We start from the raw sequence: 14,149 nt of genomic DNA, 5'->3' as shown, positions 1-14,149 counted from the left end.
CCACTTCCCTGCCCCCTCCTCATAACCTTGACTCCCTTATTGCTCAAAAATCTGTCTAATCTGAAAATTCTGAGTCAAGAGATTGTGGGTTCACTCCAGGACTTGGGCACCTAATCAGGGCTGGCATTTCAGACGCGTTGTCAGAAGTGCTGTTCTTTGGATGAGATGTAAAATGTTTTGTGAATGTTAAAAACCTCATGGCAATAATCAAAGAAAAGTTGGGAATTCTGGTGCCCTAGTCAGCATTTATCCCTCAGTTAATAGAAATAAGACTTAAGTGCTCATTGAACTTACTGCTGTTTGTGGGGCTTTGCTGTGTGCAAAATGGTGCCAGCTCCAGAGACGCATAAGGATAATCATACCCGCCCACTTTCTTGTTGCAGTAGTTAGGTGGCCTGGGGAGGCAGAGGGATAATGGGACTTTTTGGGATTGTAATGTAGCCTCAAAGAAAAATCCTTACAGGCATATATTTAAACATTATGTTTGTCTGGCAGACTTGAAAGCATTCTTTGGGAAATACAGCCCAAGATTCCACTAATCAAATATCAGGTTTCATGTTGCTGTTTGTTCAGTATTCCTGTCTCGTTGTCCTTTGCATTTAAGCCATTTTAACACTTGCACATATTTACCCAGGCATATCCAGAATACCTCATCACATACCAGATCTTGAAGCCAGAAAGTCCGACACAGCAGATAACAGCGAGTGAACAGAAGTCATAGTCCAAGCCAAACCTTCGCACCAAAGTGAACTTGCACCCAAGGCTCTGAATGATGAATGCCTTTCTAAGTGACTGTTACAATATTTATTTGAGAGAAACTTTAAAAATAAAACTGGTATTTCAGTTTATAATTCTTTTTTTTTCCCCATCAAGAAAGAAACGTTGATTTTACCACAAGACCCCATAGCTGTGCGTTGTAAATTGTCCTTCCCTTTCAAAGAATGCTCGTTAGCCTTGGGCTACAATGGATTTGCTGTTTTTACTTATTCTCTCTCGCCTCATTTTTCAACTGTACTGGAGCTTTTGAAGTATTGTTGGTTGGGAGCATTGTAGAACTTTTTTTTTTAAGTACCTCTGCACTCTTTCTAAACTTGATCGCGGTGGTTACCTCCATGGTTAATTCAAGTCCTGGAAGAGATGGTCTGTGTCTTAATCCGCTTGGGACTGAGCTGTCTCTTTATAGCTGGCCAGTATATCTCACCAAAACTGCAGTGCTTGAAACATACTGCCCCCACACAAAAGGCAAAAAGGTGGGTGGTCTGTTTGTAAAGAGACTTAAGTTGCTTAATGTGGGGCAACAAATAAAAATTCTGCAAAACAAGTGGTACTGCAGCTTCACTCCAGATCATCAATGTAAAACTCAATAGCTCACAATAGTACATAACGCTGTTTATTTGCATGTTGATTAACATCTAAATCACATGTTGAAAATAAGCTGGAGTTCTTATGGGACAGGTAATTTGCATGGATATGGCGGTTAAAGTAACAGTTTCGTTTGCCCAGCTTTGACGATTGGTCTGTCCGTTCTGATAGCAATTTTGGGTATCCATTGAAGTTTTGCACTTTCATAAGACCCGAGTTTAATTTTTGACGTTTGTATATAGTTCACATGAAAAAAAACTTAATGTTTGCCTGTTGCTTAAAAATCTGGTTAATGGCTGATATGTATAAAGTAAGATTCTTTATTAGATAACTAGTGCCATCCTAGCACTGCTAAAAGTAGTCCCAACATTGGCTAATATGCAGCGCAGACAAAACGGAATAAGTTACAGAAGAATACAGACTGATGCACTGCATACTGGTTGATTATCCTCTTTGAAATGGTGATGTGGAACAAAACCTGGCCTGAAATTTTCAGGTGGAACCCGATTGAAAAGTGTTGCATATTTATATATGACAAAAAACACAACTTACTTTATAAAGCTTTCTGAATTCTGAGATTCTGTTAGCTTTATGAATAGAATTTTAGATGGTTGTGTGTAGCAAGACTAACTTACTCTGGGAGCATGATTCAGATGACAAAACCCAACAAGTGTGAGACCAGAGTACTTTATGGATGTCTTTGGAACCCCAGAATTAAATTATATCTTTGTAATTCTGCATTTTATCATTTTTGAGAATATTAATTCTCAAATTAACGTCTAAAAGCTGTGCTGAAATATATTTAAACCTGAGGCTTAATATGTCATCACTGCAGAATAATATTGCAATTTTTCAGAAGTAAAATGAAATTTATTCAGCAGTTCTAAAGCCAAACTAAAAGGTAACCGAGAGCGTGGTATATAATTTTCTGAAAATTAATGCAATGTATGTTTTTTTGTGAGTGTGCAGATTATCTCCGATGTCAGGTGAGCGTTATGTAGCAGATCCTGTGATGTTGTGTGCTAATTGTTTGATTCCGGCTGACTGTTTACCTGTGCACTCAACTAGATTTGATATCCCACTGCATAATGGGAAACGAGAGCCTGGTGGATGGTTTGTTCAGAAGGAGATTATCAAATGAATTAGATGTTTTTTGGGGGAGGGAGGGAAGAATGTGGTGGTCTCGTTCAGGTTTGTATATCCACCCGTGGCTGTGCCATTCCGCATGTGCCAGAGTTGATGTTAGTCCACATACACCTCTAACTATCCATGTTAGCTATTTGTAGTGTATAAGCCTATTGCTGTTTTGGGTAGTTTGAAAGTTGTTACCATGTTTTGCTATTTAGACTCTCTCCCTCCGCTCCCTTTAGTGTGTTTTGCTGTTCATACTCATCGTCTACTCCAACTAGTGTGTTTTGTTAATCAGTTTGAATTACTTGCATCTGATGTGATACGCATTGGAATGGTGTCATATTGCAGATGAAATGGATTTTCTTTTGCATTGTATTGCCTTAATATTCACAATCTTGAATAATTAACTCAATCGCAATCTGTTGACAATTCTGTGTATTTGTAAATGGCATCACCCTCCTTTTGTGTTTAGTTGTGAGTGCTGGTAACACATAGTCCACACCTTCGGAACAGTAGTATCATCGATGATCTGCAGCTTTGTAAAATTGGAATTATTTGTGTAAAAGCTGTTTAAGTTTATGTTGGTGATCTGCTTGGGATGGATAGAGTGGTTTGACCTGATGTGCATTTGAAAAAAGTTAAATTCAGAATCTTTCATATTTAATGTTCAATGCAAACTTGTAGCAAATCTATCTTTGAGTCACATGAACTGTTAGATGACAGTAATGATGTTGGCTAGTTTATTTCTAAAAATCAACGCTCTAGTAGCATACACAGTAACCAGTTCTAACGTGTTAGCACATCACTAATGTTAGTTGGAAACACATTCTTACTGGGAGAATTTTCATACTAAACTGAAATGGTTGGTCTGCATTTGCCTAAGAAATTAGGATTCCAAGTGTTAATGTACCATCACACCACAAGGTCAAGTTGATATTCTGGAATTATTCTTTTCTGAAAAAGTGACTTGAGTTGCAACTTCATTGCACTAAAGTGCTGCAAAAATAGATGTGCTGATCAAACATGAAATGTGGCATTGAAGCTATGCGATCTTGAAAGAGGGCTTGATTTTTTTAAACTTGCGACAACCTTCACATGGCATCCTTCCCCTTAACGCAGGTTTTTTCATATCAGTACCTTGCATTAAACTAGACTTTACGCCTGACACACAGTACAATAGCTGCACCTCTGCCCATTTCACAACTAAGTAGCTATATTCAGTAATCAATTTGTGAATGTGGATTGGCGCTAGAAACAAAGTATTTTGAAAATTGTGTGCTTGCAAGTAAATGCAAAGTTCCATAAAAGTGCTACACTTTCATTCTGTACTTCAATTTTTCCGCCACTCTTAATTTTATTTTTTCAGATTATGTAAGCATTCACATTTGGCTCCACACTTGCCTTTAGCCTGCTTAATGGACAGCCTCTTTTGGGGATGAACCTACACCAATTGTATTTCAAAACCTCATCGCTAAGCTGTATCAAAAGGTGTAATCATTTTTAAAAGCTTGCTTGCAACATGACTGAAGGTGTGTTGTGAGATTTATTTTTTAAACGGAGTCTGTGTCAATCCCCAGAGAATGACAGTTGCTCCTATGGTTTGCTTTCGAGCAAACATCACTGTAGTATAGCTTTGATACGATGACCTTGTTTGCACATTTGTTTTACTGTTGTATTTAACTATACACATTAATGCTGCATTCGTGTATCCATTAATTTTATATTTTGCACAGATAATCACATTTTAGAACCATTTCTCTAGTTATTTTAGCAGATTTTATTTAGTGGTTTGGGGTATTGAGATTGCAAATCTAGCAACATTTTTGCTTGCCTTTAAGGAATTAGCGATGAGTGGACAGCAGATGGTGTAATATGCAAGACAATTGCACAGATCATTATTGGTAATACAGTCTTACCATTTACCAGCTGAGAAGCAAGGCTACATCAACCGAAATCCATGTTTTGAGCTAAATAAGATTTTGACAGAAAAATATAATTTCTTTCACCTCGCAAATCCTCCTTTAAAGCACAGTTTGGGCTTTTTCAGTAGTTTTTCCTTGACACTTGAATACTATTAAATATGATAACCTAGTCTCGAACGCATCCAGTCTTCCCAAATTGTTGACATGAGATATTTGTACACTTTAAACAGATGTGTGACAGTTCGATGCAAAGATTGTGGATGCTATCTTGACATAATTCACCCCAATATACCACTGAGTTAACAGTTAAGGACAGCTTGCCTTAATAAATCAGTTCCCTTTGGTAAATTGATATTTCTCACTTAAATAACGTGATGTGCAGCAGAATTCGAGGAGAGAAAATCATTTCAATCCTTAATTATAAGACAATTCTCCATACTAACTGCCTTCTTCATTAAAGAAGCCAATGCATTAGTTGTGTTTAGGTTATTTAAGCTTCCCCCTCCTACAGATTCGGTTGTATTTTCTCTTACCATTACACCCTAGATTACCATTTGCAGTATATGTTATGGAATGTATTATGTATTGTACTTGATAAATCAAGTGACCTTCTGTTTTGTATTTTACTTTGTAATTATGGTATTTTTAATATGCACATTTTGTCAATACAAGGTGCTAATGTTTTTTGCAGAACACTTGAAATGGGTGTTGAGTAATTTAATATAGATATAGATGCCATTTACTTTTCCAGTGGCTTGAAATTGTACGTATAAACAATGGAGACTGTACATATGTATTTTAGTTTGTAAATGTATTGGTAGTAATATCAATGAAAATAATGTTGGAAATGTGAATATGTTTACACCAACAAGAAGGATGGGAGAGTTGTAAACCTGATTGGTATAAATAGCTTTTTTTTTTCCATTAGAATCTTGATTTTCTTTTTCCTATCCTTTCATTTAAGTCTCTGATTATTGCTAGATTTCAGAGTGTACAGCTGTGTGGAAGGTTTGACTTGTAAAGATGTGCTGAGTTGTGATGTGTGTGGTACTGAAGTAACTGTTAATAAACTGCAGTGATGCCAACTTAATGAAAATTGTTGCTCCTGAGATTTGTTTCCTACAGTTCGTGATGAGATCAAGTTCTAACCAAGTACCTTTTTTAAAAAAAAAATGGTGGGGCTAACAAATCTAGAGCCCCCTGGATGTCAAGGGTAAGATTTTTTTTTAAGGAAGTTTATGACGGATACCAAGAACTCAATACTGCAGAAACTCTAGAGGAGTATAAGAAGTGCAGGTATGCAATTTTAAAAAGATATCAGGAAAGCAAAGAGAGAGCATGAAAGAATGTTGGCAAGTAAAATCAGGGAAAACCTAAAGATGTTTTATAAATACATTACGTACAAGAGGATAAGTAGAGTAAGAGTAGGACCTATTAGAGACTATAAAGAAAATCTGTATGGAGGCAGAAGATGTGTGTATGATTCTTAATGAATACTTTGCATCTGTTTTCAAAAAAGAGAGGGGCGAGGCAGACTTTGCAATGATGGAGGAGGAGTGTGAAATATTAGACGAGATAAATATAGTGAGAGAGAAAGTATTAAGGGGCTTAGCCGCTTTGAAAGTGGATAAATCCCCAGGCCTGGATGAAATATATTCCAGGCTGTTACAAGAAACAAAAGAGGAACTAGCAGAGACTCTGGCAATCACTTTCCAGTCCTCTCTGGCTACAGGTGCGGTGCCAGAGGACTGGAGGACTGCTAATGTACCTTTGTTTAGAAAGGGATAGACCGAGTAATTACAGGCCAGTCAGCCTAACCTCAGTGGTGGGAAAATTATTGGGACAAATCCTGAGGGACAAGATAAATCTTCATTTGGAAAGACATGGATTAATCAAGGACAGTCAGCATGGATTTGTTAAGGTCATGTCTAACTTGATTGAATTTTTCGCGAAGGTAACCAGGAGGGTGATGAGGGCAGTGCGTTTGATGTAGTGTATATGGATTTTAGCAAAGCTTTTGATGAAGTCCCACATGGCAGACTGGTCACAAAAGTAATAGCCAATGGGATCCAGGGCAAAGTGGCAAGTTGGATCCAAAATTGGCTCAGAAGCAGGAAGCAAAGGATAATGGTTGATGGGTGTTTTTGTGACTGAAAGGCTGTATCCACAGGGCTCAGTGCTGGATCCCTTGCTTTTTGTGGTATATTTCAATGATTTGGACTTGAATGTTGGGGGTTGGATTAAGAAGTTTGCAGATTACACTAAAATAGGCTGCGTGGTTGACAATGAAGAAAGCTGTGGACTGCAGGAAGATATCAATGAACTGGTTAGGTGGACAGAACAGTGGTAAATGGAATTCAATCCGGATAATTGTGAAGTAATGCATTTGGGGAGGTCTAACAAGGCAAGCGAATACATATTAAATGGTACGACACTGAAAAGTGTAGAAGAACAAAGGGACCTTGGAGTGCAGGTCCACAGATCCCTGAAGGTAGCAGACCAGGTAGATAAGATGGTTAAGAAGGCATATGGAATACTTGCCTTTATTAGTCGAGGCATGGAATACAAGAGCAAGGAAGTTATGCTTGAACTGTATAAAACACTGGTTAGATCGCAGCTGGAGTACTGCGGCAGTTCTGGTCACCACATTAAAGGAAAGGAAAGGGTGCAGAGGAGATTTACAAGAATGTTGCCTGGACTGGAGAATTTTGGCTGAGGAAAAATTGGAAATGCTGGGTCTATTTTCTTTGGAACAGAGGAGGCTGAAGTGTATAAAATTATGAGGGGCCTGGAGAGAGTGGATAGGAAGGACCTGTTTTCCTTAGCAGAGGGGTCAACAACCAGGGGGCATCGAATTAAAGTCATTTGGGGAGGTTTAGAGGAGGAGAAATGTCTTCAACCAGAGGGTGGCGGGGCTTTGGAACTCACTGCCTTAAAGCGAGGCGGAAACCCTCACCACATTTAAAAGATACTTGGATATGCACTTCAAGTGCAGTAACCTACAGGGCTACAGACCAAGAGCTGGAAAGTGGGATTAGGCTGGATAGCTCTTGGTCGGCCGCGCATACACGATGGGCCGAAATGGCCTCCTTCTATACAATAAATTTCTAGGGCCGGAAATTCAGCAACATACCGCCCAATTACCGCTGGGAAACAGTTTACCGTCCAAATGACGTTCAAAGTGGAAATTACCGCCCATTTATCGCCGGCGGTAAATTCGATTGTCAATTAACTGCTGGTGGTAAATGATACCGCCCGCACATTTTTCTTATTGATTCTGACATCATTTCTCATGAACCACCCAAAAATACTGCCGGCGGTAAATTCAGCAAATCACCCATTTTTACCACCCAGAAAACGCATCACTTACCTGACCTTAACCCAGTGGTATGGACGGCATTTTTTAAATCGGAGGAACTTGAGGAAAGGCTGTTTGAAGTTGGTGGGAGCATAAAAGTTATTTGTTAGGAGTTTTTACGGGTGTTTGAATAAATTGAAGATTATCTGAGCACATAGTGGTCAATTTAAAGTACATTTGTGGTTGTTTGAGGACATTTGAAAAATTTTGAGGATATTTTACGACATTAAAAGGAATGGGGCTGTAATTTCTGTGCCAATATTGCTAACTACTTGCATACTGCGGAATAGAGCTGGAAGAAGATTCATTGGGCACATAATGCTCTTCAATCAAAGTGGTCGCAGACTTCTGAGGAGAAGGAGGCCTTACTCCCAACAAATTTGCAGGGAGCAGCGTTCATATCTGCACCTGTCCGATACACAGTACGCTAGAAGGCTGCGCTTCCGAAAAGAGGTCATCAGTGAGATATGCCAGCTGCTTAAGGGAGACCTGCAGCCTACCAGCACCATCAGGACCGCACTGACCATTGAGGTTAAGGTTACTGCGGTACTTCTATGCATCGGGCTCCTTTCAGGCATCAGCTGGCGACATATGCTGCATCTCTCAGCACGCCACACATCACTGCATTCGCCAGGTGACTGAAGCACTTTACGCACGCAGGATGGACTTTATAAACTTCACAATGACCAGGGAGGCACAGAGTGAGAGGCCTTTGGGTTTTTCAAGAATAGCAAACTTCCCTATAGACTGTACGCACAACGCCCAGCGGGCACCTTTAAAGGCAGTAAATTCCAATTTTCCAGGGAGCATCCATGATGCGCACATCTTGCGTGAAAGCACTTTCTCTGACCTGTTTAAGAGCCACCTGGCTCATGACCTGCCTCCGGAAGCCTCAGACAGAAGCCGAGAAACACTACAACAAAAGCCATATAGCCACACACAATATCATTGAGAAGAGAATTGGAGTGCTGAAGGTAACCTGCAATACCACCCTAAGCAGGTCACTGAGTTCATTGTGGTGTGTTGCATGTTGCACAACTGCGCCATGATGAAGGGACAGGAATTGCCACATGGGACTGTAGGACTACTTCAGGGGAGAGGGGATGAGGACGTCGAGGAGCCTGGCGATGAACCCATACCACCACGCCCCTGCCCCCCCCCAACCCCCCACCATCGCAGGGGAAGCCTCGTGGTGCCTTAGTAACTGCAAAACTGCTACGTCAGCATGTCATAAATGAACGCTTTGCTTAAATGGTGAAAGTTATGTTTCACCCTTGCTTGGCCATTGTATGCAACGCTGACAATGATTGTTACCCCTCACTTTCTAAAAGTGAGTGAGACTGCACAAGAATGATTCAGTTGAATAACTTTTTTTTCAATAACATTTGAAATTTTGAACAAGTTTTTAAGATTTAAAATAAAATAAATAATTTTTGTTTTCTTAGAACTATAACAAACCAAACATATATTGGTAGTCTGTCGCATCCAACAAAGACGTTGTTGTGCTAATCATCAATGGCATGTGTCTTCAAGTGGCTGTATAGGCCAATTCTGGATACACATAGTCTCTTGCACGTCGGACAAGGGAAGTTCGATGTGCCTGATGCTGACAGTACTGCCACCTGATGTCATCTAACTCTAGTGTCCCGCAGGCATTGACATCGGCTTTCTTCGAAGGCCTGGCAGGCAGTCCTCGTGAGGGTTCGCCACTGGATTTTATTAGCTGCTGTATTCTCGAGGTCCTTTGGTCGGATGCCACAGTACTGGAGATTAATCTTGATGCAAATCTTTGTAGTGCTTGTGGGGGGCGCCCCTGGTGTCTTCGGCCTTCACAGAGCTTGCCGTGAAGAAGCTGACGAGGGATCCTTGACTCATCCATGCAGATGACATGTCCAGCCCACCAGAACTGGGCTCACATGATCATCACCTCGATGCTAGTTGATTGTGCTCTCTCCAGAACCTCAAAGTTTGACACCCGGTCTTGCCAGCGTATGTGGTGTATAGATCTGAGACTGCGCATGTGGAAAGCTTCCAACTTTGTGATATGACGCCTGTAGGGTGTCCAGGTCTCACATCCATAAAGGAGAGATGAGAGAACGACTGCTCTATACACCAACAGTTTAGTTGACAGTCGGATGTGGTGGTGACTCAACACCTTGGTGCGCAAACGACCAAGTGCCTGGCTGGCTTTACAGATCCTTGCATCAATCTCCTTGTCCAAGGACCCATCACTTGATATGGTGCTGCCAAGGTACTTGAAGCTGTCCACTGACTTTAGTTGTGTACTGCCGATGAAGATTGTGGGAGCAGGTGCTGTGGTGCCAGGGGCAGGCTGATAGAGAACCTCGGTTTTACTAAGGCTGATGGTTAGGCCAAACAATCCTGTTGCCTAACCAAACAACAAACAGTAAAAACTACCAACACCCCTCAACCAGCAACAATTTTTGAGTAACAACTATAAAGACCCCCCCCCCCCCCCCACCCCAGCAAAAATTCTACATGCGACCACCATTCCCACCGCCCTTCCCCCGCCGCCCCACTCCCACCCCCCCGGTCTTTATCTTCACTTTCCTCTTCCCGTTACCCTACCCGGGTTGGGACCACAGCATTGTGCAGCAGGGCGCCTCGGTCACTGCTGCTGTTGAGGTGACAATGGCAGTGCCATGTGTGGGGGTTCTGGAAAAGCTTGGGGTTCTGAAGACCCGGCTTCAGAGTCGGAAGCAATTAATTCCTCCCGTCTCTCGGATGCTGTCACCATCAGTGGTATGACACCTTGGGATGCAGTGCCACATGCCAATTCCATCGATTGCCGCATGGCATCGATGGAATCGGCAGTTTGCCACAATCAGCTCTGCCATGTCCGCTGTTTGACGGGCGGATTGTGTGGCGATGTTCCTGGCTATGCCACCAATGGCCTGGAGGAGCTCTCGACCTATGTCGACGCTTGCTCTCGCCCATGTCCAGGTTGACGTCTGCCTGTCGTGGAGCAGATCTGCCCTGTCGGATCAACCTCCGCAGATTCGGCACAGGGGCTGGAACACTCGGTGTACGCTGCCGCACACCGCTTGGTCCTGCTACTTCCTCCCATCGGAAGCCAGAGAAAATGGATTCTGACGAGGAAGAGGTGACTGCAGGTAGAATAGAGTCTCCTCCTCAACCACCTCCTGCACATGTTGTGAACTCCAACCCCGTCCCCACCCCACAGCCACCACAACAGCTTGAGGAAGGTCATCAAGACGAACGTACTCTTCCTCTTCATTGGAATCTCCTTCAGAAATCAGCATCTGAAGCACGTCAGCGGATGCTCCAAAGGGCTGGACAGGTTTCTGCTCCTCCTGTGCAAGTAGAAAACATAATGGGCTCAATTTTCCCCAAGCCCTTTTTCTGGCGTATTGCCAGAGTTACGCCGGGTTTTCTAGGCCAGAAATGCGGCAGAAATATTCTGCCAAACTTTTCCCGATGTATAATTCGAATTTGGCGCCATGCAGCGTGTCCATTTGCCTCGGGGGGTGGAGCCTGCTGCTTGTGCTAAAAAACGAAGCTGCACTTTCTGCGGATTTAGAAATTGGCCATTTTTAAAGAGCCAGTTGTGTGTGTGTGAGGAGTGCTGTGTGAGAGCATTGGAAAAATCACAGCTGGAGCAATACAAGATGCAATGCAGACCAAGGACCAAGAATTTCTTGCAGGAAGAAGAGGAGGCACTAGTTACTGTGATTGAGAACAGATGGCACGAGCTGGATACCAGCAGAGGTCACACAAAAGTTCCACCAAAAAGAAATGAAGAAACACTGGAGCCAAGTTGCAGAAGATCTGTAAGCATTGGTGCTTCACTGTAAGCATTGGTGCTTCAGGGGTAGAATTCTCGCCTACCAGGCAGGTGGCCTGGGTTCGCTTCCCGGCCAATGAAGCTTTTATTGAAGTATAGGCAGTTTGAGCAGCGCAAGTCCGGGGTGCGTGAGAGGCCTATAAAAGGCCCAACGTTGGAGGAGGACTGGCAGTTCGAGCAGCCCGAGTCTAGGATGCGCGGAGAGGCCTATAAAGGCCCAGCTTGTGCAGCTGCTGCGGAGACAGAAGGCAAAAAAGAAGTAGAAAGAAATCGAAAGGTGACGTCACAGCCAAAGGGGTAAGAGATTGGCTGGTGATTGGTAAGTAGCTTTTCTTTTTCTTTTCTATTTCAGTAAGTAACCTTTAGCATTCTTGTTGCCAAATTAAGTTAATCTAGGGGTTAAGTCATGGCAGGAGAGCTTGGACACGTGTTATGCTCCTCCTGTACTATGTGGGAAGTCAGGGACGTTTCCAATGTCCCTGACGACTACGTGTGCGGGAAGTGTATCCGCCTCCAGCTCCTGACGAACCGCATTGCAGCACTGGAGCTGCAGGTGGATTCACTCTGGAGCATGCACAATGCTGAGAATGATGTGAATAGCACGTTTAGTGAGTTGGCCTTACCGCAGGTAAAGGGTACACAGCCAGATATGGAATGGAAGACCTACAGGAAGAGTAGTGCAAGGAAGATAGTGCAGGGGTCCCCTGCGATCATCCCCCTGCAAAACAGATACACCGCTTTGAGTACTGTTGAGGGGGATGACTCATCAGGGGAGAGCAGCAGCAGCCAGGTTCATGGCACCGTGGCTGGCTCTGCTGCACAGGAGGGCAGGAAAAAGAGTGGGAGAGCAATAGTGATAGGGGATTCGATTGTAAGGGGAATAGATAGGCGTTTCTGTGGCCGCAACCGAGACTCCAGGATGGTATGTTGTCTCCCTGGTGCAAGGGTCAAGGATGTCTCCGAGCGGGTGCAGGACATTCTGAAAAGGGATGGTGAACAGCCAGTTGTCGTGGTGCATATAGGTGTCAACGACATAGGTAAAAAACGGAATGAGGTCCTATGAGACGAATTTAGGGAGCTAAGAGTTAAATTAAAAAGTAGGACCTCAAAAGTAGTAATCTCAGGATTGCTACCAGTGCCACGTGCTAGTCAGAGTAGGAATCGCAGGATAGCTCAGATGAATACGTGGCTTGAGCAGTGGTGCAGCAGGGAGGGATTTAAATTCCTGGGGCATTGGAACCGGTTCTGGGGGACGTGGGACCAGTACAAACCGGACGGTCTGCACCTGGGCAGGACCGGAACCAATGTCCTAGGGGGAGTGTTTGCTAGTGCTGTTGGGGAGGAATTAAACTAATATGGCAGGGGGATGGGAACCAATGCAGGGAAACAGAACATAAGAATTAGGCACAGGAGTAGGCCATCTAGCCCCTCGAGCCTGCTCCGCCATTCAATAAGATCATGGCTGATCGGGCCGTGGACTCAGCTCCACTTACCCGCCCTCTCCCCGTAACCCTTAATTCCCTTATTGGTTAAAAAACAGAGGGAAACAAAATGGAGACAGAAGTAAAAGACAGAAAGGAGATGAGTAAAAGCGGAGGGCAGAGAAACCCAAGGCAAAAAACAAAAACGGCCACTTTACAGCAAAATTCTAAAGCTTCAAAGCGTGTTAAAAAGGCAAGCCTGAAGGCTCCGTGCCTCAATGCGAGGAGTATTCGGAATAAGGTGGACGAATTAACTGTGCAGATAGCAGTTAACGGATACGATGTGGTTGGCATCACGGAGACATGGCTCCAGGGTGACCAAGGCTGGGAACTCAACATCCAAGGGTATTCAACATTTAGGAAGGATAGACAGAAAGGAAAAGGAGGCGGGGTGGCGTTGTTGGATCAAGAGAAATTAATGCAATTGTAAGGAAAGACATTAGCTTGGATGATGTGGAATCGGTATGGGTGGAGCTACGGAATACCAAAGGGCAGAAATCGCTAGTGGGAGTTGTGTACAGACCTCCACACAGTAGTGGTGATGTTGGGGAGGGCATCAAACAGGAAATTAGGCGTGCATGCAATAAAGGTGCAGCAGTTATCATGGGTGACTTTAATATGCATATAGATTGGGCTAACCAAACTGGAAACAATACAGTGGAGGAGGATTTCCTGGAGTGCATAAGGGATGGTTTTCCAGTCCAATATGTCGAGGAACCAACTAGGGGGGAGGCCATCTTAGACTGGGTGTTGTGTAATGAGAGAAGATTAATTAGCAATCTCGTTGTGCGAGGCCCCTTGGGGAAGAGTGATCATAATATGGTGGAATTCTACATTAGGATGGAGAATGAAACAGTTAATTCAGAGACCATGGTCCAGAGCTTAAAGAAGGGTAACTTTGAAGGTATGAGGCGTGAATTGGCTAGGATAGATTGGCGAATGATACTTAAGGGGTTGACAGTGGATGGGCAATGGCAGACATTTAGAGACCGCATGGATGAACTACAACAATTGTACATCCCTGTCTGGCGTAAAAATAAAAAAGGGAAGATGGCTCAACTGTGGCTAT

General features: G+C 43.2%; 1 protein-coding gene across 2 annotated transcripts in view; it reads left to right on the top strand.

Annotated features, from left to right (window-relative positions):
- Positions 1-5,511, top strand: part of tnksa (tankyrase, TRF1-interacting ankyrin-related ADP-ribose polymerase a) — a 196,269-nt gene extending 190,758 nt beyond the window's left edge. For both annotated transcript variants that reach the window (XM_070880229.1, XM_070880222.1), the window contains one exon: positions 635-5,511. In XM_070880229.1, the coding sequence (XP_070736330.1) occupies positions 635-721 (87 nt within the window). In that variant the 3' untranslated portion in view covers positions 722-5,511. The remainder of the gene's footprint in view (positions 1-634) is intronic.
- Positions 5,512-14,149: the final 8,638 nt, after the last annotated feature.

This window comes from Pristiophorus japonicus, chromosome 1 (assembly GCF_044704955.1).
Source record: "Pristiophorus japonicus isolate sPriJap1 chromosome 1, sPriJap1.hap1, whole genome shotgun sequence".
In the NCBI taxonomy this organism is placed as follows: Eukaryota; Metazoa; Chordata; class Chondrichthyes; family Pristiophoridae; genus Pristiophorus; species Pristiophorus japonicus.
The sequence above is the reverse complement of the archived record's forward strand: the minus strand, read 5'-3'. Positions and strand labels throughout refer to the sequence as shown.